This window comes from Antechinus flavipes, chromosome 3, assembly GCF_016432865.1.
Source record: "Antechinus flavipes isolate AdamAnt ecotype Samford, QLD, Australia chromosome 3, AdamAnt_v2, whole genome shotgun sequence".
Lineage (NCBI taxonomy): Eukaryota > Metazoa > Chordata > Mammalia > Dasyuromorphia > Dasyuridae > Antechinus > Antechinus flavipes.
In genome coordinates this window covers 89,587,174-89,613,979 of record NC_067400.1, presented here as the reverse complement: position 1 = coordinate 89,613,979, position 26,806 = coordinate 89,587,174, and the positions used below count along the sequence as shown (strand labels likewise).

Here is a 26,806-nt window from a genome sequence, read left to right as displayed (position 1 = left end):
CAAGCAATGAAGAATTCTGACAGCTGATTGCTTCAATTACTCCTTCTTCAGCTCTAACAAAGCTGACCATTTTATTATTCATGTCCATTTCTTCAGTTTTCCTCTATTCTTATGCCCATAAATCAGAGCTCATAATACTCCATGATACATCATAAATTTATGAGGTAAAATCTTACCAAACCTCACCTATAAAAGTTACAATCTAGTTAATCATCTCACAGGCTCTCAAGTTATTTTATATTTTGAGTGTTTTACTATATTAAACTGTAAAGTAATTAAATGCAAATGACCGAGAGACCACAATATCCTACAGTCCACCATCTGGTATTTCTCAAAGAGGTCCACTTCTAACAATCTAACTTTAAAAAAAATTTTTTTTATGACTTAATACTTGAATTTGCTCATTTTTACTAAACAGAACTTTTCTTGACCCATTAAAGCAAGCTTATCTGAAAATTTGTCATTTTAAACACAGATTCTAGCAGTTTTTAATTAAAATAAATTGCTGCATCTTCTAGAAACTGAAATGTTCACCCATGAAAGAAACATCTGATATCTTGCTGGCTCCCTGACATAGAAGTGATCAGGTCACAAGGCCAGAGAACCAAAGTTTTTCTCTTTTTTGTCTAAGTATTACTAAAGGTATCATAGGTAATAAAGCAATAACAATACTAAACATATATGCACAAAGTGATATAGCATGGAAATTCCTAGAGGAGTGTTGTGATACAGGAGCCACCTGCTAGTGGCTGCTGGAGGTCTAACTCAGACCAGTAGAATGAATCTCTTCATGTGAGAGGATGATGATGATGATACAAGGAGATTGAGAGGCAGTTGCATTCTCTGATCTCTTTCCTCTTGCCTCCAATTTATTTCATTCCCAATCCACAAAGAACATCTGCAAAGGCTGCTTTGCAATTCCTTTAAGTTTATGATTCACAGCTGTGGATGCTGTCAGAGAACTGACCTGCCCCTTCACCTAAGCATAGTCTTTAACAGAGAAGAAGTTAAGAGAGATGCAAGAAGAAATAGAGAGCAAAACATAACTAGTGAGGTATCTCAACTTGTGATAGATCTTTCAGAACAAGATAAATCGAACCACAAAATAAATCAGAAAAATGTTAAGGATATAAACAAAATGTTAGAAAAGCTAGGTATATTAGATCTTTGGAGAAAATTAAATGGAGACAGAAAGGAGTTTACTTTTTTCTCAGCAGTTCATGGAACTTATACAAAAATTGACCATGCGTTAGGGCATAAAAACCTTAAAATAAAATGCAGAAAGGTGGAAATAGTAAATGTATTTTTTTTAGATCACGATACAATAAAAATCGCATGCAATATAAAGCCAGGAGAAAATAGAGCAAAAATATTTGGAAACTAAATAATCTCAGCCTAAATAATGAATGGGTGAAATCACAAATGATAGATATAATTAATAATTTCATCCAAGAGAATGACAATAATGAGACAATATACCAAAATTTGTGGGATGCAATCAAAGCACTAATAAGGGGAAATTTTATATTTCTAGATGCTTAATTGCATAAAATAGAGAAAGAAAAGATCAATGAATTGGGCTTGCAACTAAAAAAGCTAGAAAAAGAACAAATCAAAAACTCCCAATCAAATATCAAACTTGAAATTCTAAAAATAAAGGAGAGATTAATAAAACTGAAAGTTAAAAAACTACTGAATTAATAAATAAAGGTTGGTTTTATGAAAAAGCCAACAAAATAGATAAACCCTTAGTTAATCTGATTAGAAAAAGGAAAGAAGAAAAATCAAATTGTTAGTCTAAAAAATGAAAAGGGAGAACTTTCCACCAATGAAGAAGAAATTAGAGCAATAATTGGAAGTTACTTGCCCAACTTTATGTCAATAAACCTGACAACCTAAGTGAAATGGAGGAATACCTACAAAAATATAGATTGCCCAGATTAACAGAAGAGGAAATAAATAACTTAAAAAATCCCATTTGACAAAAAGAAATAGAACAAGAATCAACTCCCTAAGAAAAAATTCTCTGGACTAGATGGATTTACATGTGAATTCTACTAAACAATTAACTTTGATACCATATAAACTATTTGAAAAAAATAGGGAATGTAGGACTCCTACCAAATTCCTTCTATGACACAGATGTGGTACTGATACCTAAACCAGGTAGGATGAAAATAGAGAAAGAAAATTATATCCCAATCTCCCTAATGAATATTGATGCAAAAATCTTAAATATATTAGCAAAGAGATTACAGGAAGTTATCCCCAAGATAATATACCATGACCAAGTAGGATTTATACTAGGAATGCAGGGCTGGTTCAATATTAGGAAAACTATTAGCATAACTGACTATATGAATAACCAAATTAACAAAAATAATATAATTATCTCAATAGATGCAGAAAAAGCATTTGATAAAATCCAACATCCATTCCTATTTAAAACACTAGAAATTATAGGAATAAATGAACTTTTCCTTAAAATAGTCAGTAGCATCTATCTATACAACAATCAGCAAGCATCATATGTAAACATGTAAACTGGAACCATTCCCAATAAGATCAAGGTTGTGAAACCTATCATCATTACTATTCAATATTGTATTAGATATGCTAGTTTTGGCAATAAGATAAGAAAAAGAGATTAAAGGAATTAGAGTAGGTGATGAGGAAACCAAATTATCACTCTTTGCAGATGATATGCAGATAATACTTAGAGAACCCTAGAGAATCAACTAAAAAACTATTAGAAATAATTCACAAGTTTAGCAAAGTTGCAGGATACAAAATAAATACACATAAATCATCAGCATTTTTATACATCACTAACAAAATCCAACAGCAAGAGATACAAAGAGAAATTCCATTTAAATTAACTGTCAATAGTATAAAATATTTGGTAATCTATCTGCCAAGGGAAAGTCAGGAACTACATAAACAAAACTACAAAACGCTTTCCACACAAATTAAATCAGATATAAACAACTGAAAAAAAATATCAAGTGCTTTTGGATAGATCGAGAGAATATAATAAAGATAACAATACTACCTAAACTTATCTATTTATTTAGTGCTATACCAATCAAACTCCCAAGAAACTATTTTACTGACCTAGAAAAAATAACAACAAAATAACAAAATTCATCTGGAAGAACAAAAGGTCAAGAATTTCAAGGGAATTAATGAAAAAAAAAAAAGCCAATGAAGGTGACTTAGCTATACCAGATTTAAAACTATATTATAAAGCAGTGGTCATCAAAACCATTTGGTACTGGCTAAGAAAGAGAGTAATTGATCAATGGAATAGGTTAGGTTCACATGAACAAAATAGTCAATAACTATAGTAATCTAGTGTTTGACAAACCCAAAGACCCCAGCTTTTGGGATAAGAACTCACTACTTGACAAAAACTGCTGGGAAAATTGGAAACTAGTATGGCAGAAACTAGACATTGACCTACACCTACCACTGTATTCCAAGAAAAGATTGAAATGGTCTCATGATCTAGACATAAAGAATGATGTTATAAATAAATTAGAAGAACATAGGATAGTTTACCTCTCAGATATGTGGAAGAGGAAGGAATTTGTGACCAAAGAAGGATTAGAGATCATTATTGATCACAAAATAGATAATTTTGATTATATTAAGTTAAAAAGGTTTTGTATAAACAAAACTAATGCAGACAAGATTAGAAGGGAAAACATTTTTACATTCAAAGGTTCTGATAAAGGCCTCATTTCTAAAATATATAGAGAATTGACTCAAATTTGTAATAGTTCAATTCTCCAATTGATAAATGAGAAAGGGACCCGTATGTGGAAAAAAATGTTTGTGGCAGCCCTTTTTGTAGTGGCAAGAAACTGGAAACTGAAAGGATGTCCATAAATTGGAGAATGGCTGAATAAGTTATAGTATATGAATGTTATAGAATATTTTTGTTCTGTAAGAAATGACCAACAGGTTGATTTCAGGGAGGCCTGGAGAGACTTACATGAACTGGTGCTAAGTGAAATGAGCAGAACCAGGAGATTATTGTACAAGCCAACAACAAGATTATGGGATGATTAATTCTGATGGACGTGGCTTTCTTCAATGATGATATGATTCAAACCAGTTCCAATTGTTCAGTGATGAAGAGAGCCATCTACACCCAGAGAGAGACCTGCAGGGACTAAGTGTGGACCACAACAAAGCATTTTCATTCTTTCTGTTGATATTTACTTTCATTTTGTTTTCTTTCTCATTTTTTCCCTTTCTGATTGGATTTTTCTTGTGTGGCACAATAATTATATAAATATGTATGCATATTTTGATTTAACATATATTTCTAGCATGTTTAACATGTATTGGACTACCTGCCATGGGGAAGGGAGGGGAGGAAAGAAGGAAAAATTTGGCACACAAAGTTTTGCAAGGGTCAATGCTGAAAAATTACTCATTTATATGTTTTGTAAATAAAAAGCTTTAATAAACAAAACAAAACAAAGCAAAACAAAGTCAATGACTTTGGGTCATCAACTGGTCCTTTGGAGCTTTTCAAATTTGGTTTACTTTCTAAACTGTTGGGTTTTTTTTTTTTTTTTAATGGTTAAAGACTATACAACAGCAGTTTTCTGAAAAAGGAATACTTGAAAACATAAGTTTTTTTAAAATTCATTTTCTGTTCATAGTATCATGTTCATTTTGAAAGATAAAGTTTTTCCTTAAGTATTAACATGATTCCATTGCTTTTCAGTACCTTATTTTCTCATTTCCTATTTCATTTTCAGTGATGATGAGTAATCTTATGTTTTTATGATTAGAGTTCTATGATTAGATATCTGCTCCTGGCTACTGGAAATATTTTCTTTTTTTCAGATTTCAAAGCTGAACAATTATATTTCTGGATAAGTTAAACCTAAGGTTTCCATCTAGTGAGATCTTGTAGATTCTATTATATACTATTTCCAGAGAATTTCCATTTTTTTGCTGTTTTAAATATGATATTGAAGTTTTTTAGGCCAGTGGTTTTTATATAATTTCTCAATTCTATTTTAAAAATTATTCTTACCTAATATGTTCTTACAGTTTTTTTTTGTTTTTTGATGTAGCTCTAATCTTATTGTCTCAATGAATTTTACTTGTATCTCTTCCATTCTGTTTACTCTAATAACCTGGTCCAGCTTCTGTTCTAAGAGATAAATTCCCATTTTAAGAATTTATTAGAAGTTCTAATGTAACATTTTATTTCTTAATTCAATGGTTTTATTAGGGCTTCTGAATGTTTCATTTGTTTATTCTAGTAACACTTATTAGAAGGTGCTTCTCTTCTGATGTTTTCTTACTCTATTCTAATTCTTCCTTACTTTAGGACTTTTCTTTGGTTGATCCTGGGAAAGCCACTCTGTGGATTTTTTCCTATGGAAATTTCTTTCTGCTGCCTGATTTTACCTAATTCCTTTAAAAGTTTTATTTGGAACATTTTTAGTTAATTGCAGGTTAAATATAAGTGAACTTTATTATAATCTTTTTCAAGGCTACCTTGCCAGAAGATTCCAATTCAGTTTTACTCCAAACTATTGTGAGCCATAGAGTATGTACAGAAGCCAACGACTGCACCAACTAAAGAAAATCAGACAGGTTTTCCAGCTTCTAGAACATCAATAGGAGGAAATATAGCAGTGCTACCAATACTTTATTGACTCCCAACTCCTGGCTCTGTTTATTAAAATAAGTTTGTAGCATATAAAAAGTTCAAAGGAAGAAATATAAAGAATTTATGACTAATTGGAAATGAAGAACAAATAAAGAAGAATCAAGGATAACTTCAATGTTTCCAGCACTGAAGATTAAAAATATGCATCATAGGAGAGGATTCTGGGAAGATGGTAGAAAACAAAAATATCAGGCTCTCCAAATCTCCTCTACAAAAACAAACAAACGAATAAAACATTTCCTCAAATTTAACTTAGAGCAGTGGAAATAATTAAAAGTCACAGTAAAGAAGCTATCTTTCTAAGACAATTTGAGAGGACTTTAGGAAAGACCTGACTTGCAGAAGATTGGCCTGATTTAAGTACAAAAACCTTAGGCAAACTCTTCTGCTGAATAAAGGATGACTGAAGGGCTTTTCTGTGGTGTAGACATCAAGACCTGTTGGGTTGACTTGATATAATCTAAGCTCTGGTTGTGGGCAAGGAAGAACAAACTCATACCTGGTGAGTGAAGAACTAAGGGATGGCTACCCTATTGGCTATGGGCACTTACAGAAGAGCTGATTCCCTGGTTTTAGTTCCAGGACAGAGGGAGGACTACAAAGAATAAGAAAGGTTATGGTAACAGTATGCTGGCCACCCTAGCTGTGGTACAGGGACATAAAGGAATTCCCATGATCAGGACACAGACAGTATTCAGAAAACAACAGTAGGAAAAACTTAAAAGCCTGAGGCATCATTCTTTTCTGCACTCTATATGGGATTAGAATCTGAGTATAATAATTAGCCACAATGATGAGGAAGAGGAGAAGAAGGAGGAGTAAGCAAAGGAAAAAGAACCTAACCATCATAGCTGCTATGGTGTTAGAAAAAAATCTGGATTCATATTTAGAAGAAGATAGTGAAGTTAAAAAACAAAACAAAACAAATAAAAAAAATCCACTGCTACTTTTTTTTAAAAAAAATGTTAAATGGTCCCAAGACCAAAAAGAGCTCTTGGAAGAATTTTAAAAGAATTTTAAAAAGCAAATAAGAAAGGTTAAGGAAAAATAAGGAAAAAATTAGACCCAACCCAAGAAAATCAAGAAAATTATGAAAATAAAGCAAACCAATTAGAACAAGACATTCAAAAACTTAAAGAACTTAATTCCTTAAAAAGTAGAATTAGGCAAGAGGAAGATGATATTTTAAAATAAAATCAAAAGACTGGGAAAAAATAAGAGAATTTGAAGCATCTCATTAGAAAAACAACTGATCTAGAGAACTTAGAAAAGACAATATAAGAATTACTATATTACATGAAAGTTTTAAGATTTTTTTTAAAAAAATCTAGGTACAATATAATCATCAAGGAAAAATGTTTTGAAGTTAACAAGAGGTTAAATTAAAATAGAAACAAAAATCTATCAATCACCATCTGAAAGAGATCCCAAGATGAAAATTCAAAGGAACGTCATGACCAAATTTTAAAGTTCACAGGCGAGGGAGAAAATACTACAAGTAAAAAGGAAAAAAAAAAAAAAAACAATTTAAACACTATGGCACTATAATCAGGATAATACAAGATCTACCAGTTTCTGCATTAAAAAACCAAAGAGCAAAGCTGCTGAATTTGCAACCAAGAATAACAATCAACAAAGTCGAGTATAAACTGGACAGAAAAAAGAAATGAAAATTTACTGAATTGAAAGACTTTCAGATATTTGTGAGGGAAAAAAAGTTAAATGGAAAATCTGACATAAAGATCTAAGAGAATTATAAGAGAAATGTTCAAGACCAATTATAAGGGACTCAATAAGTTCAAACCATTTACTTTTTTTTTTTTTTGCTGAGGCAATTGGGATTAAGTGACTTGCCCAGGATCACACAGAAGCTATTTACTTCTTAAGTGGGAAAATGTTAACTGTACTTTTTTGGGGGGATGGCCATGTTTATTCATCCTTTCTTTTAACAGTTCAACCAAAATGTTCTTCATAATGAAATGTTAATAAGTCTCATTTTATTTATTTTAGCAAATTAGTATGTTTTCTTTATTTAAATGAGAAAAAGTTAACTTAGTTTTTTTTTTTTTTTTCCCATTTGTTATCTATACTCTTACTTTAGTACTCATTATTTAGGCAGTTTAAAAGAGAATATACATAGATAGAAGACTTGAGGTTGAACTGAGTATGATAGAATGATTCTAAAGAGTAAAATAGGATAAAGAGAAGTAAAATACTGCAATTATATAAATGAGGTGGGAAGAGAAGAATTGTTAAAGTGAAAGCAGGTAGGGGAGGAGGACTGCTAATGCTAGAACCTTATTCTCATTGGAACTGTATTAGAGAGGGAATAACATATACAGCTAGAAGGGTTTAAAAGACTTCTAAACTTAGAAAAAAATCTGTACCAAAAAATTTCTAACAGTCTTCTTCACAACAAACAACTAGGAAATAAGGGTTACCTATTTATTGAGTGGTTGCTAAAACAAATGATGACATATGAATTAATGGAATATTATTATACCATAAGAAATGATGAAATGGATGGTTTCAGAGAAATATGGGAAGACTCATGTACACCAATGCAGAGTTACATGAGTACAACCAGGAGAATAATTTGTGCAATGGCAAGAATATGGTAAAGACAATAAATGTGGAAGAGTTTAGTTCTCTGACCAATGTGATGAAGGGTTCCTAGGAAGCTAACAAAATGTGATAGCTCACACCTTCAGAGACACACCATAGACTTAAAATATAAATGAAAAATGAATTTTTGTTCATGGCTTATGACTGATTATCCATATTTATTGTGATATTGGCTAACTGAAAAGAGGGTATTGGGATGGAGTTATTACAAGGCAGGGTAGCGGCACAGTGGATAGAACACTGAGCTTGGAATCAGGAAAACTCTTCTTCATGAATTCGAATCTGGTTTCAGACATTAACTGTGTGTCCTATAAGGAAGGAGAGTATTTATATCTTATCTGGGATTTTCTTTGCAAATATATATTAGTTTTATTTCCTTTATGCAATAATAGAGAACTTAAAAGCAAAAAAGTCATTTAACTCTATTTATCTCAGTATCTCATCTGTAGAATGAGCCAGAGGGGAAAAGGGCAAACCTCATGAGTATCTTTGCTAAGAAACCCCAAAATGGGATCACAAAGAGTTGAGCATAATTGAAATGAATTAAAAAGAACAACAACAACTGGAAGGGAGAGAGAATAAATGCCTGTTAGTTAATTAAAAAAAAAAAAAGTTATTGTTTACAGTCTGATTAAAGTCTCATCAAATTTGTTTTTCCAGATACATAATGGGGGGAAGAGATCTATGGTAATATATGTGGTTGGCTTAATACTTATTTGAATAAAAACTGTATCAAAATGGCAATTCCTTCAGCTATTTTATATATGGTTTATTTGCAATGTTTACTGTCAATAGTTATTTCTCAACATTCCCATTAGAACGGGCATAAGCTTAATTTTTGGAAAGAAATACATTTGAAAGAATCCATTTTGGGGAAAGAATACATTCTAAATGTTATATATTCTTTAAACAAGACAATATTTCTTTAATTTTGTAAAAAATAAACAGTTACAGTATTTTGTCATGACATATATTGTAATGTAGAGGGCTGAAACTATTGAGTCGATGTACTAAGGTTAGGACTGCCGAGCACTTGAGGCTAACTACTGATTGGACAATACTCTATGGGCATATGCTTGGAAAATGGTCTTTTCCATTATCCTGTGCTGGCTCAATGATTGGTGTATACAGAGGAATGTAGGAGGGAGTAAGGGGTAGAGTAAGACTGGCCAGGATTTCTCTTGGCGGTAGACGAGGAAGAAGGAAGGTCTGCTTCCATCCTGTTCTATCCTGCATCTAAAGACCAAGAATAAAGACTAAGGACTTTTGCTTATCCTGATTCTGGCTGATTCTGGGGTATCCTGGGTGCTAGCGTGGTCGTCACACTGTAAGACAACAAAACTAATTCAAAAATGTTCTTTTTGAAAAAAAAGTGAAAATCAAATGAAAACTCTTGATAACAAGAAATATTAGATTTTATAATTCTATAGAAGAAAAACAAAACTCTTATAAAGCAGGCAACTGCAAAATAAGATTATACAAAAATATAAATTTGTTTGTTTTATACATCTTTATTTTTAATAATAACCATGATGTCATAGATTGAGAGTTGGAAGAGAAACTAAATATATCTGAATCTAAAGATTTATTTTACAGATGAAGATGCTAAGGCCTCAGACTTATACAAGGCCATAAAGATAATGACAATTATGATAAAAATAAGAGATGACTTACATAGAGTGCTAAACTTTATGAAGTATGTGTCTCATATACGTTCCATGAGAACCCAGTGAAGGGGGGATTACAGCTTTATTATCATCCCCAATTAGATTTAGGAACTGTGGCTCATATGTATATTCAGAAAGAAGACTGTGGGAACTGAATGTGGATCACAACATAACATTCTCATTCTTTTTGTTGTTGTTTGCTTGCATTTTGTTTTCTTACTCATTTACTTTCTTTTTTTGATCTGATTTTTCTTGTGTAGCAACAGATATACCTATTGGATAACATATTTTAACATGCTTAATATATATTGGATTGCTTGCCATCTAGAGGAAGGGATGAGGGGAAGAAGGAGAAAATCTGAAACACAAGGCTATGCAAGGGTCAATGTTGTCAAATTATCCGTGCATATGTTTTGAAAATAAAAAGCAAAATAATATAATGCAGTTTGAATCAGAAAACAAATGGGGAAAATCCTAATAAGTGTCTTTAATAAAGATCTGATATCCAAGAGGAAAAAAAAAGGAAGTGTGGCTCAGAGAAATTATATAACCTGTCTATGGCTACCCAGCTAGTAAATATCAGGAGCAGCTTTTGAACCCAGACCTTCCTGACTTCCAATTCTACTTTCTTTCTAATACAACCGGCTCTCACACACAAACATAGTACTTTTAATTGTGAGATGGAAAAAGGCAGCAAAAATCATTCTCTAAAATTCACAGATGAAGTAATTATAGTCAGAGAAATTCAGTAACTTAACCATTTGTGCTGTGCAGTAATCAACATTACAGCCACAATTAGCTAAGATCTTCCGACTCTGAATTTGCCAGGCTTTCCACTATACACAATAGTTAGCTTTGTCATATTGAGCCCTAAAGAATTGCCTTAATGAACTTAAAAAGAGAGGAAAAAACCCTGTCAGTACTTACTATTTGTTAGAAAAAAGTGATTGAAATGTAACCTATTTAACATGTAAAGGACTGCTTGCCATCTGGGGGAGGGGGTAGAGGGAGAGAGGAAAAATCAGAACAGAAGTGAGTGCAAGGGATAATGCTGTAAAAAATTACCCTGGCATGGGCTCTGTCAATAAAAAGTTATTAAAAAAAAAAAAAAAAAAAAAAGACGTGTGAGACTTGTGCTCATTACATACAAAGAAAAGTACCACCAAAAAAAAAAAAAAAAGAAAAGAAAAGAAAAAAGTGATTGAATATTCTAGCTCTGGCCACCAAAATTTTAATAAAAGAAAATGGTGCCAAATAACCCCCACCCAGAGCATTTGCATATAAAAACTCCTATTATAAGCATATAAAATTCCCAAGAGATAAATTTATATTCATAGCACAGACATGATATTATACACTGGCTTACAAGCTTTAAGTCAGTGATCTGTAGATATTTCCCCAGAGCCTGAACAGTGACTCACTCATTTAATAACTATAAGCTGATTTGCCTTAATAATAGTTAATATTAAAAACCAATGGATTAAATAATATTATAGGCCTTTTAAATATAATATTTTTTTCCTTTAATTCTGGGCTACCCATCAAAATCTTATCAAAATCCACCTAGCAATGAAATCTGCATTTAAAATCAAAGGCAGTAAGAGAATGGATGTTTTTTTTTATTTTCAAAATAGAATAAAATATTTTTTAATTAATAAATTAATAAAATTTAATTAATAAATTAATTAATAAAAAGCATTCAGGAATTTCAAAAATTTCAAAAGCATTCAAGATAATTTACAGTAAGACCTTTTTTTTTTTTTAACAAGCAAATTCATATAAAATTTCTAGAGAAATTTCTATCCTTGCACAATGGGGATTTTTAGTATATAGTACCACAGTTGCTATGGTTATGAATTTTTTAAAGCACTGACAGTGTCTGTTTATTGGTGTAATTAATATCTTAGATTATAGATTCAAGTAATACTTAAATACATAAACACACACCATACATACAAACACACACAGATAAAAAAAAAAAGTTGCTTGTTTTTCTATGTTCTGGTGATCTGCTGATATTTTTTACAGAAAGCTAAAAAGGAAAGGTGGCGAGAAGTGCTGTAAGAAAGGAGTATTCAACTATTTCTTCTCTACAATTTACTTCCAACTACCCGTTAATTTTATTTCCTAAATGCTATAACATATTGGTTAAAAGCAATAACAAACACATTTCCATTTTCCATTTTTAATTAAAGATTGATGTAAACAACATTCATATAATAACCTGTCCATCAGAGATACTATGTCAGTAAATAAACAGTTGGTTTCCTATATGAAACCAGGATTTGAGGTCTGGGAATGTTTATGTGGAAGTTATTTATATAATGGTAATATTAAAATCCATAGTAAGTGGGTGATGAGAACTATAGAATGAGAAGAGTAGAGAACTTTAAAGTACATCTGCTAATAGGCAGCAGGACATAAATGTTTTTCTTACATAGAATATTAAAGAATGTTTAGAAAGAAGGAGAACTGACAGAGCAATGTCATTTGAGTCTATGAGAAGTATTCAGAAAGAGAGGAGTGATCAACAATTTCAAATGCTACAAAAAGGTTAAGAAGTCTGAAGAAAGAGAAAAAGCCATTGGATTTAGCCACAGAGAAATGATTATGGAGAAGGAAGTTTTAGTTGAATGGTTAGAGGCAGAGGTTAGGCTGCAATAGTTAGAAAAATGAATGAGAGGAGAAGACAAGGTGGAAAGGAGTGTAGACAGATGCTTTTTCTAAAATTTTGGGTATGAAGAAGAAAAATCATAAGATTTTTTTTTTTAAGAAAAGTGAAGATCTAAACATTTTCACAGACAGCAGGGAAGGAGACAGTAGAGAAGAAAAAACTGAATATTAGTGAAAGGAGATAATGGGAGAGATAACTATCTGGAGGAAATGGAAGAAAAGGAGACTGGGGCACCTAGGTGGCACAGTGGGTAGAGTACCAGCCTCCTGAGGTCAGGAGGACCTGAGTTCAAATATGTCCTCAGACACTTAACACTTCCTAGCTGTGTGACCCTGGGCAAGTCACTTAATCCCAATTGTCTTAGAAAAAAAAAAAAGAGTCCAAGGGCACAAGTGGAGGAGTTGGTATTGGTGGGGAGAATGGCCAATTCTTTCTCTACATCTGGAGAAAATGATGGTAGAGTAGGGGAGTGATGCTGAAGTGATCTAAATTATAGAACTGGGAGGGGAAAAAAAAAGAAATATGGAAGTGGGAAAGAAGGAATTCATAATGAATGGTTTCAATTTTTTCATTGAACTGATGCAAAATTTCTGTTGAAAAGGAGGTAGTGATTATTACAGATACTGTGAGGAGTGTGATAGTAAAGATAATATTTAGGTAAAACTTAATCCCTACTTTCATGTATCTTATAATCTGAGAGAGGAATGTGATATATATAGACATATATATATATATATGACTATAATATAAACAAATGTGTAATTGCATAAAAGAGGTGAGAAACAAAGAGATACATTATTGTTGTTATATAAAGGTCAACACCAAATGGAAAGATATGGGAAGATGTCATAAGATCACAGAATTTTGTATTGGATGAGATCTTAATAATCACATGGATGACAGAACTTCTATGATCATAGGATACAGAACTTGGTTGTTGTCCTCCGTTCACTACTATATTAGAATTCATTGACAGTGTGTCCAGGTGTGGATAATCAGACAAATATGAACTCAGAGGCTCTACCCCAGGTTGGACACAAATAGTCCATGTGAATATTTGGGGTGGATTCTCTTAAATCTCCACATTTAATTATTGCAATTCTGCTTTGCACATGTGCTCTGTAGAGCACAGCACATGCCATACTTGACAGTCCTGTGCCAGTGTCTCCCATATCATGCAATCAATTCCAAAGTTCTTCAGCAAAACCTTGGGAGTATCCTAGTATCACTTCTTCTGACCACCATGGGATGCTTTCACTGTGTGAGTTCTCCATAAAACAGTCTTTTAGGCAAGGATAGGTTGGCATACAAACAAGGTGGCCAAGCCATCGGAGTTTGGTCTCTCTGCAGTAGAGTGTGAATGCTGGGCAGTGTAAGAAAAGGCCTCAGTGTCTGGTCCTGCCGGACACAGTCTTTCCAAGATAATTCAAATGGAATTTGTGCCTTTTGCGCCTGCCAAACTCTGAGCCAGTTCTGGCAATGTTTCCACGCTTCATCTTTGTGAGCATCCTTGGACAGTATACTGCCAAGGTAAGAGAATTTATCCACAGCTTTCAAAACTTCCCCATCTGCTATAATCAAGGGTTCCACGGATGGATGGTGTGGGGCTAACTTGGCCATAATTATCAGGCCTAAATTAGCACAAGCAGCAAAGAATCAATCCATACTTGTTGTGCCAGCTTCGGAGGCTGCAGGGAGTGCACAATCATCTACGAACAAAACAATCGTGCACTAACACTTCCTCCACTGTAGTCTTGGTTTGCAGCCTTTTCAAGTTAAATAGTTTACCAGCAGTAGCTGACAATGATGCCACATTTTCCTCATTGAAGGTATCTGACAACATTACTGAAAACATCACGCTAAAAAAGCACGGGAGGAGGCACACAGCCCAGCTGGGCTTCCCTAGTGACTGGGAGAGCCTGGGAGCTCCATCCAGAATGCGGGCAAGCATGCCATTCCGAAACTTGTAACCAGATTTTGACATAATGTTCCACAATCTTTATGATCAACAGTATCAAATAGCAGAACTTAGATTTAAAATGAAGTCCTATAAGTCCAAATGTTCCATTACATAACACTTTCTTTCTTCATGGTAGAGGATCAGCTATTTAACAGGTAGGAATGTTCAGAAAACAGGACATTTCAGACACAGGAAACAATTGAGTCAAGGTCATATAAAGATGGGCACAAATGGAAAACAGTGAGCATTTTTATTTAGCAAGAGCATTAGAGAGAAGTACAAAGAGGTATGGTTTAAAGACAAAATGCTGCCAAATCATAGAAAACCTCGATGTAAGCTAAGATGTAACAGTGATGTCTAATTCTGAAACACAATAAAGATAACATGCTTTATTCAGCAAATTTCAAGAGAAATTTAATTTTATTACTAGGATATGTTCACTTTACATGTATTTATTCTATTAAAAGAATTTTTTATTTCATCAGTAAGGAAGACCTTCATGAGGCACTTTCTTCACCAATATAAAGTGTAGTCTGCTCTGTCATTTAGTCTTTTTTTTTTTTTTTTGAGCGGGAGGGGAGCTGGTAATTGAAGTTAAGTGACTTACCCAGGGTCACACAGAAAGTGTTAAGTGTCTGAGCTGGGATTTGAACTCAGATCCTCCTGACTTCTGGGATAGTGCTTTATCCATTGTACCATCAAGCATCCCTTGTCATTTTGTCTTAGAGAATTGCTGAAGACCACTGAAAATTTTAGTGAATTCTCCAGAATCAACCAATTAGGAAATGGCCACATTAGAATCTGAACCTGGGTTTTTCTGACTCTTAAATCCAATCCTCTATCTACTACATCATGATGCCATTACAAAGAAATTATAAAGCAATAAATATTTCTTAAATGGAATAGAAAAATAACAGAAAACTTTTTTCTAGCTTTTAAAAAATCACATTTCTAAAATCTCTTCTTGTGAAACTAGTCTAGGTAAGTGATGACATTTCATAAGAGTTTGAGCCTTAGGAAAAACCAAAATGAAGGACCATATTTTTTCAAAACAGTAATTCATAATTTTGGGGAGTCATGGACTCCATAGGCAGCTTGGAAAAATCTATGGACCTATTCTCAAAACCAGGTCTTTGAATGCATAAAATAAAATTCATAGAATTACAAAGGAAACCAATTATGTTGAAATACAATCATCATCAAAATATTTACAAAAACAAGTTCACTGAGCCTTAATTAAGAACTCCTGGTTTTAGAACCAGGATTCCTCTTGTTGAAATACCACAGGATTTTATTTCATTATCTTTCTATTAATTTCACCTGACCAAAACAGTGACTTTGAATGAGATGCTTCAACACAAAAACCTGCTAGTTTTATGGATAACTTCCAAATCTTAAGGCAATGAGGAGTGGGAACTAGGGTGGAAATAATAAGAAATGTCAGTTAGTCACAATCCAAACCTCTCACCCATGAGAAATTAACTGGGAAATATTAAATTCTCTAAGGAATAAAAATTTTACACAGGACACAGATAACAATGGATAAAATATATAAAAGAAAAACAGATTTTTAAGGAAAAAAGGAGAATACTGTGTCAGCAATGCAGCACAGCATGAAAAATTAAACTCACTGTTGGGTCTTTTGTCTCTCGAAGTTTGTGTGTAAAAGATAACAATTTCTCCACTGCATCCTGAGGTATATTTGAAACCTGAAATATATGAAAGAGAAAATAAAAAAGGGAAATAATTTTGACTGATAATCAACTACAATTCATCATTTTAATCATCTGTTAGCAGGAAGAAGTCACATTTAACCCACCAAACTCAGGATTAATCGATCACTGTTAAAAATATAGGTCATTTAATATTTGTACAATAAGCAGAAGATCTCATAGCCCCACAACTATGTTAATTGGATGGCCAGTATTAACATGTAAATTAACTAAATTAACTTGTAAATACCCAAAGATTTCTGCAGCAGTTTAATTAGGGTAAACACTGGCTAAAAATAAGGAGAAGTTATAATAAAAAGATTATTATAGGCTCAAATTTGACAAATTCTTACCATCTTTTTAATTACTTCCATTTCTTCACTTCTGATCAGGGGTTTCATGTGATGGAAAAAGAACAAAGTTAAGAATTCTGGTCCCAGCCACTGCTGTGTGCTGCTTCCTATGACAGGAGGCTCTGCCAAGGCAATGATCCGGAAGGATGGATGGATAGGATAGATGAACCTAGAAGGAGATATTCAAGGAAAAACATATACATATAATATTTTCCCCCATTTTTTCAGTTGTGAAAACACGTCTCAATTTGTTATTCCCAATGAGATGCAAGCCTAAGCAGAACACATTATTATATTGATTCTGAACCAAAATTCTTATAAGTACATTCTTTAAAAAAACAACTAAGTCAAAACAGAAAAAAATGAACACTTAGAGTAGGAGGGTAAGATTAAAAGAAAAAAAAAATATTGCTTACAATTCTGTTACTATAGCTAATGATGTGACTTCCCAATCAGTTTGAACTACATTTTGAAACTCCTAAATCTCAAATATATTACTGTTCTCAAAAAGCATTTTTTTTATGTAGTCTCCTTGGAACATAACCATTACCTAATTTATAACCATCATATGAAATCCCTTCTCACATTAAAAATTATCCTCAACTTGAATATTCTAATTACTAAGCATATACTCCTAAGAGATTTAAAATAGAAAACATTCACAGCAGCAATTTTTGTGGGAGCAAAGAACCAAAAACACATTCAATGCCCATAGACTAGAGAATGGCTATACAAATCACAGTACACTGATGTAAAAGAATAAAATGGCCCCATAAATAAAGATGGATAAGAAGAATTCACAAAAGGGAGATTAATGAACCCAGAGCAAGTTGAGCAGACAAAACCAATAAAAAATAGATATTATAAAGAAACACAAGCAAGGAAACTACATTATACTCTAGATAATGAAGCAATATCAATATGAAATGCATATTACAAAATAAGAAACTACTGGCATTCATGTAGCACTTCAACCTTTTCAAAATGCTTTTATCTACTTGGTCTCATGAAAGATACACACAAATTCTGAGAGAAAGGTTCTACAAACATTGCAATAGTTATTATGGAGAGAAGTTATTTTAAAGAGAAGCTAGAAAAATCTGAGTCTCTACTGTCTCAATAACTTTATTGTTGTTAATTATTGTTAAATTCAATATACCTTGTTAGATTTAAAGAAATTTCAAAAATATATAGAAATATAATATGCATATATATATATGTATGTATGTATATGTATATAACTATAGAAACCAAAATAAAAATCTGAACAAATTATTAGAAAAAACTATGGAAATTACTAAGTAGGAATATTAAGTCATATTGCTATTTATCATTATCAAATACCCCGCCAAAAAAATTGACCAATTGCTACAGTATAAAGAACAAGTAAATAGATTCAAGAAACAGAAATATTAAAGGCATCATTTACAAAATATAAGACAATAAAAGCTATAATTGAATAAAAATTGTAATTAAATAAAATATAAGCAAAAGACAGATTTTTAAAAGTCTTTACAGCAAATAATTAATAGGTTACAGATAACTAATAAAAATTATCCATTGTATTATAAAAATGAATATTAATATCAAAGAAAACCTTGTTACTCAATATACTAAAATTAATAAATTAGATCTAAAGCAATCTTTATCAGAAAATTTATATCTTTGAAAACTTTTATAAATGAATGACAGAGAGACTCTAAGAGACACACAGAGAGAGGACCAATTAATTGAGCATGAAATTTTAAGGGCTAGAAATAATCAAATTAACAAATGCAGAGTAAGTATGAAATTAGAAAATATGAATATTAAAAAGGGATAAGCAAATTTAAAGCAAACACTAATGAAGTGATAAAGCAGTCAAAATATGTATCAACTAATCTAGTAGAAAAAATTTTTAAGGAGGAAAATCAAATCCATCACAACATAAAATGAAAAGGCAGAATTCTTATGAAGAGATAAATAAAATGATCAGAAATCACATTTTTTTGGTAAGAATCTCTGATGACATAAGTAAAATGATAATTCTAAAAATAAAAAAAAGCCAAATTAATATAAAATAAAAATAAATAATTGAAATAACTTAATATTGGAAAGAGAAATCAAATAAAAAATAAATGAACTCCAAAGAAAATTTTTATGGTCCAGAAAGATTTACAAAGTGATTTTGTCACAAATTTAACAATCACATATTTCCTATGTTACAAAAACTACTTTCAAAAATAAAGAAGGGAGGCACCTTGCCAAATCCTTTTTTGGGACAAATTTGCTCCTGGCATCCAAGCCAGGAAGATAAAAAACAAGGAGGAAAAACTATAAATCACTAACACTAATAAATTCTAATGCAAAAAATATTAGCAAAAAAGCAATGGCAAAAATTAATATATTCACTACAACTAGTTGGATTTATACCAATAATTCAAGGATAATCTAATTCTAAGCAAACAATAAATCCAATTTATCACATTATCAACAAAATAATAAAAGTGACTCAGTTATATCAATAAGCACAGAAGTCTTCAACAAAAGAGTATTCATTTCTCCTAAAACTTCTAAAAAGCACAATAAAACTTTTCCTTAATATCCATTTTAATTAAAAGCATCTATGTAAAATGAAGAAAAAGTAATAAATACACTAGAGAAACATGGGATACACTCCCCAAAAAATCAAGGTTGCAAAGCACAACTGGCTCACTACCTATCATTTGACACAGTATTAGAAATCTGTAGTTAGTAAAGAATGAACGTACTACACAATTTTGTTGTTATTCTTGTCAAATTATCTACAAAAATACTAAAAATACACAAAAACTCAAATTGATGACGTTCCCACCATGAAGAGAGTACTTCAACCCATTCTGGCCTGCACAGCTGTAAAACTCTTATTACTGTTCTATCCACCCAAAGTACTGGCAGGGAATATTTGGGCAAGGAGACCCAATGAAGCACTCTGGCTGTCCAACAGTAATCTCTTACCTTTACCATGTTATCATGGCATATCTTTTCTTCCTGTCATAAATTTCACTCATGACATCTTTTAATCTAGGTGTTCTCTGAAACTTGTCACTGGAAATTATTCTATATTCCAGCTAATACTAATCACGAATTTCTCTGAGTTATACTCATTTTAATTATTTGATGACTGTATTCCAAGGTCTTTTTGCCATGTGTGAAAATATTGGTTAAAAATTTATTTAAAAATTTAAAAATTAGGACTTCAATTCCTTGATAAATTTGGGGTTATTAAATCAGCTATACAACCTCTTGAAGGCATCAAGTCATCAGTTTAATGTGTCTCTTTTGTGCTTTTAGAGTGAAAGTAATAAAATAGTAACAAATAGGGCAAAGTTTTTTGAGTCAATAAATTGCTGGAAAAGCTCAATCACATCAAAAGTTGATAGTAATGCCAAAAATGAAACCAGCAGGAAGTACAAGTAAATGGTGTGATGACTCATGGGTACTCCTTACAGAAGGAAAGAAAAAGTAACTGATATTGTTGTTTTATTAAATATCAAAAGGCAAAAAGCCACATTTTTTATCTTGGCTATCAAGTCATCAATTATTTCAGTGTTGATGACAAGCATTTTTAAAAGACCATCAAGAAAATAATCTCAATTTATCTATCTGAATTAGTTTCTTATGTACTTTGGAAATTAGATCATATCAGAGAAAAAAGAGATTCTCTCTTACCTATTGTTTCCCTTCTAATTTTAGCTGCATCTGATTTGTGTTTCAAAAAATTTTAACTTGATGTTATCAAAACTCCATTTTATCCTATCATTTTAATCAGGACTTTTCCTATCCACACTGATAAAAGGTAATTTCTGCCATGTTTATGGTGTGACTTTTTAATATGGAGATCATGTATCCATTTGGAGCATATTTGAAATGTAGTGTGAAATATTCAGTCTAAACCTAATTTCTGCCACTTTTCCAAGTAGTTGTGTCAAAATATGAGTCCTTTCCCCCAGTAAATAAAGTCTCTGGGTTTATTGAATACTAAATCATTGTAATTGTTTGCATTTGTATGCAGAACATCTACAGTGATTCCAGCTGATTAACCTCTAAATTAACAAAAATCATTACCAATAGTATTGTTTGAAATCTAGTACTTATAAACCCTTAAACTCACTTTTTTTATTACTATATTTAAGATTCTTGACATTTTTTTCCACATAAACAGCATTATTATTTTTCCCAGTTCTCTGAGATATTTGTTTGGTAGTTTGTTTGGTTTAAAACAGAATAGATAAATTAATTTAGGTACCATTGTCATTTTTATTATATTGTCACAACCTATCCAAAAGCAATTAATATATTTCATTATTTAGATTTGTCTTTATTTCTGTAAAGATTACATTATAGTAAGATTACTATAGTTCCTTGAGTGCATCTTTTAAATATACCACCAAATATTTTATTACTTTTATATTTATTTAGAATGAAATTTCTCTTTCTACTTCTTCCTACTGAATTTGATTTGTAACACACAAGAATATTAATGATTTATGTGCATTTATTTTATTCTACAATTTTGCTGTCTTTGTCTCAATTGTCTCAATTTTCCAGGTCTGGAAATGGTATATTATAGTCCCCTACTGTTACATTTTTACTATCTATTTCTCTTTCACAATTTAATTATTTTCCTTCAAGTATTTATATGAAATGCAATTATTAGATGGTTGTTGTTCAGTTGTTTCAATGATGTCTGAACTTTCATGACCCTGTTTACTCTTTTATCACTCAATTTTTTTACAGATGATGAAACTCAGGCATGCAGGATTAAATGACTTATCCATGGTTATATAGCTAGTAAATGTCTGAGGCTATCTTTGATATTTTTGATAGGATATCTTTGGGAAGATGAGTCTAAGTTTAACCTGACTCTCTATTATGCCACCTAGCTGCTTTATTTTATATTAAGTATTTGCCATTGATTCATTATTTATGGAGCGTTGAAGCCTAATGTAATTTCCTTCCCCATCTCTTCTTATCATGTCTACATTCACTCTAGTATTATGTAAAATAAGAATTTGTTGTGCCTTTTTGACTTCAACTTAAGCATCATATATGTTGTTCCAGCTTCTCATTTTGACTCTTATATGAATTCCTGTTTTTTCAAGTGTGTTTTTTTATTAACAACAAATTGTCTGATTGTTTTCTAATTTGAAGTGCTATTTATTATCTTCTACTTTAGGAATGTTCATGCTTACCATCATTAAATAGATATTTTTCTCCATCCCATTCTCTTGTATTGTTTTCTTCTTTGTTCTCATCTACTTTTCTTCATAAATAAGATGATTATAAGAGTGTTTTTCACAAATACTTATGATTTATAAATTAAACAGCTTGTTTCTTCTCTGGCAACTCTTTTTTTTTTTTGTTCTTGCCCTATTCATGATTCCAAGTTTTTCCTTCTTCTTCATTTCCTTTTAACCTCACTCATATTCCTCTCTCCAAAACTTGAGTTTATTTTTTATTTTTATATATTTATTTATTTATTTTGCTGAGGCAATTGAGGCTAAGTGACTTGCCCAGGATCACACGGTTAGGAAGTGTAAAGTATCTGAGACTAAATTTGAACTCAGGTCCTCCTGAATTCAGGACTGGTGCTCTATCCACTGCGCCACCTAGCTGTCCCTGAATTTGTTTTTATTACAATTATTACCTTGCTAATCTAATACTCCTTAGACTCTTCTCTCTTCCTTTCTTTTTTTGCTCACCTATATACTTTTTGAATTTCATGCATTTTTATGCCAAAATCTCTCAGTGTATTTAAGTATTGATGTTATGACTGTATTCAATCTTCCTTTTTGGAGGGTTCAAATGAAAGTGAGATTTATAAGATGTTCATTTTCTTCTATAATTATATAATCTTCATTTTATGTATCTTTATTATTTATGAAGGATTTCTCTGCCTTTCCTTCTCCTTTTCCCACCAGCATAGTCCTCATCTCTCCCATTTCTGTCTTCTCTTTAGACTAATTAAAACATAAAAAAACCACCCATAGGACTTCTGCCATTCTTATGTTTCCCTATGATCTTTTAAAAATATGAGGGTTCTTAGAAGATATTTCTCTTTTCACTCAGTTAACATGTAAATATTTTAACTCATATATTTCCTTTCAATAAAATAAAATTTCTGTCCTTTTCAATGTTTCTCTTGGTAACTACATTTCTATTTCAAAATATCTGACCTTTTCATGAGAAATGTTTAGAATTTTTCTCTTCTCTGAGTTCCCTGGGCCTAGCTCTTACCATTAGATTTGGTGCAGCTGGGATGAAGCAGATCCCTTCCCATCACCAGTAATGCCCTACTATTTTCCAGCTACCCAGATCTTTTTATCTCAAGATCTCAACAGGATTAGGGAAGGGAAGAAAGGAGGATGTCCCTGTGTGGAGGAATGTACAAGTGATTTATCTTAAGTATTTGTTTTCAGACTGTCATATTTCTAGGTATTACAGGGTTAGCAGCAGTGGTGGAACTGGGTTCCTCTATGTCATAGCACTGTAACACCTTCTTGCAATTCTGCCAATATTGGATGACCTGATCCCTGTTTCTGGATTTTAGCAATTAGCACCAATAGAAAAACTTTACAAATGAACTCTGCACTAACAAGTTAAAGACAGAAAGTATTTGAGCTAATTATCCATCGTTCCACAGATCAAACATATAGCAAAAAGTAAATGTAACAGCTTATCAGTTCCTTTTCAATGGGATTTTTATTTTATTTTGTTTTTGTGAATAATGTTAAAATTTCAAATTTTGAATTATAAATTATCATTATTTTGAATTATATGAATTCACTTCAATTCATATAATTTTGTTTCATTCTGAGGTAATAATTAAAAACAAAATGGGAAGGGAACATAATTAGAAAATGGTCTGCATCTAGTGGACAATATCAAATTTTTGGGGGGCTAAGACATTTGCCTAGGATCACACAGCTAGAAAGTATTAAATATCTGAGGCCAGACTTGAACTCAAGTCCTTCTGACTCCAGGGCCAGTGCTCCATCCACTATGCTATCTAGATGCCCCAATTCCTTTTTTCTCATCTGAAGTAATCATTAAGATAGATAAAATAGGCACTGTATCCTACTATGTGATAAACTCAAAGTTTCCAGTTTTTGTGGCAAGAACTCCGTATCAACAAAACCATGGGGAAAATGGTACATATTAATTAGCACAAATTAGTACAAAGAAAATTTAGGTATAGAATAATATTTCATACTGTATAACGAAGTAAGATTTGAGGAATAAGCATGAGACTTAGGCAGAAAGGGTGACTTTTTAAAAATTTAAGCAAGGAATAAATTACTTGTCACATCTATGAATTGGGAAAGAGTTCACAAGCAAAAAAACAGCATCAAGGCAGGATCACAGAAAGGTATAATGGTTAATCCGAATTATATAAAATTCAAAAATTTTGTAGGAAAAAAACCAATGGACCTAAAATTAGAAAAGAAGCATATAAATGAGAAGAAAAATCTTTTTTTAAAAAAAGTTTCTTCAACAAAGGTGGTGCGTGTTTGTGTATGTGTGTGTTTAACATACACATGAGATTTCAATTTTTAAGAATAAGAGTCATTTCTCCAATAAACATATGGTCCAAAAAGGAAGATCTGTAAGTTCTCAGTAACCACATGAAAAATAAAAGACTCTAAATCAGAGGTCTTGGGCTCATGGACCCTGGGTTGAAAGAGGTCCATAATCTTCCCAAATTCTGTCAGAATAAGGTCAAAGTTTAATGGGGTAATGTTTAACAAAATGAATAAAAATACAATACTATAAAGATAATGTTTACATGTCATTTCCTAAGTCAGTACGTGGCTCACAGAGATCTGTTTCTATTTCAAAAAAAGAATATGTAGAAAAATTCAAATGAAAACACCTCAGATATACTACCTCATATGCATCAGACTGACAGAGTTGATAAAAAGAAAAACGACAAGTGCTGATGGGACTGTGGGAAAATAAGTACCTTAATGTACTGTTGGTTAGAACTGTGAACTGATCTAGTTATTCTGCAATACATTTAAAAGTTTGTCCCCAAAGTTATTAAATTGTGCATATATATATTTTAACCCAGTGATATCACTCTGTTAATTCTACCAAAGAGATCAAAGAAAGAAGAAAATGACCTAAGTTTATAGAAATATTTAGAGCAGCCCTTTTTGAGGCAGTAAAAGAAAATGAAGGAATAATCATCAATTGATAAATGACTGAACAAAATATGTTTTTTATATATATGATGCTTTACTATTAAGCTATAATCAATGACAGGAGGAATAATTTCAAGGAAACTTGGAAACTCTTATATGAATACTTATAATATATAGAGTGAAGTAAACAAAAGAAAGTCACAATTTATATAATAACAACTTTACCATAAAGACAAACAACTCGTAAAGTCTTTGAAACTCTGATATACATAATGACTGACCACAATTCTAGAGAATTTACAATGACACACCTCTGATAAAGAGGTGTTAGACCCTAAAACTGGTTGAGACTTATTTTTTAAACATAGTCAATGTGACAATTTATTTCGTTTGACTATTACATATTAAGATAACAGAGCTTTTGTTTTTCTTTCTCAATAGGAGAGAGAAAAATGAGTGTGAGGTGCCATCTCAGAGATAGTTGAATCTGTTTCTCTAAATATTAGTAATTTCAAATAGAATTCAAATAAAACTACATGCCTGTGGGTCACATAATGAGGGGAAAAAGATAGGTTTTCAATCAAAAAATTAAACATAATTTTAAACTAATAATAATTATTATTATTCATCTACAACTCATGGCTTTAGAGAATTGACTGGAGCACTGAAAGGAAAAGACATCTTCCAGATGTGCTATCTCTCCCATTGGAAGTAAATTTCTTGAAAGAAGAGATTGCCTTACTTTTCTGTTTGTACTCCATTGCTTAGAGCAGTACATAGTAAATGTTTAATAAGAGCATGCTTATTTGCTTCATTAACTCATATTTTCTTGACTTTGTCAGTCCTTAATGACTACACCACTCTGCCTGTATTATTATTATTAAATCAAAAATATCTCCTTAAGAGTACATTTATCTATTTGATTTACATTGTTCACCACCTAAATCCTAGTTACTAAGTAATGTTTGTTTTTCCGAACACATATTGAACCTGACAGCCATTTTATTAGGTAGCTGCCCCTGCACTGCTTGGAATTTCAAAAGATTTTCCTTTCACCTTGACCTGTAGATAAGTTATTTGGTGGGGAAGGACTACACATACTGCTCTACCTTAAAAACCCCTTACTAGACCTCTACTTTTTCAGATCTCATTGGAGGAAGAAACATGTCATATTAGAGAAGACTAAGCTTAAGTTCACTAGCAAGAGGAAGGGGTGAAATCCATACTAGGTTTCAGACATTATAAATCTCTAACACAAAATAAACTTAAGGTATCCCTAATCAGACTATAGGCTATAGACTTTGGACTACAGAAACCAAGAGAAACATTTACATATGAAAAACAAACAAGTATATCAGAAAAAAAAAATTCATATATAAGTGAGCGGGTAAAAGTAAGTGAAATCCATGCCATATAAAAATTGTTTGAAAGAACTGGAGATATGATCTCAAAAGTAAGATGTCTGGAATGTGAAGATCACTGGACTTTGAAAAACGATTGTGGGAATTTCCTATGAAGCCATCTCGGTGGCACACTGGAGAAAGTGTTAGATTTGATGTCAGTCTGAGTCTTGCATCAGTCATTCACTATAATAATAATAATAATAATATCTATAATTTATATAGTGCTGTAAGGTTTATAAAGGAGAGAGAGAGAGAGAGAGAGAGAGAGAGAGAGAGTGTGTATGTGTGTGTGTGTGTGTGTGTGTGTGTGTGTATTCACTTCTACTCATTTAAACAAAGTTGGAAAGTAGCTGCTATTATTCCCATTTTTCATATAAGAAAACTGAGGCTGAGAAGTGAAAGGACTTCCCTACAGACAGCTAACTAGTAAGTTTCTGAGGCAAGGTTCGAAGTCTAGTTTTGCTGACTCTGAGTTCAATATTCATCCACTAGGTCTAGTATAATCCTAATCAAGTCACTTGGCTTGATTCTGTTTCTTCATGTGTA

At 32.0% G+C, this 26,806-nt stretch overlaps 1 protein-coding gene across 1 annotated transcript in view; it reads right to left on the bottom strand.

Annotated features, from left to right (window-relative positions):
* Nucleotides 1-26,806, bottom strand: part of VWA8 (von Willebrand factor A domain containing 8) — a 404,132-nt gene that overhangs the window by 248,028 nt on the left and 129,298 nt on the right. Inside the window, exons 15-16 of the mRNA XM_051983869.1 lie at nt 16,693-16,861; nt 16,259-16,336 (exon numbers count right to left, since the gene is read on the bottom strand). Of these exons, the coding sequence (XP_051839829.1) occupies nt 16,259-16,336; nt 16,693-16,861 (247 nt within the window). The remainder of the gene's footprint in view (nt 1-16,258; nt 16,337-16,692; nt 16,862-26,806) is intronic.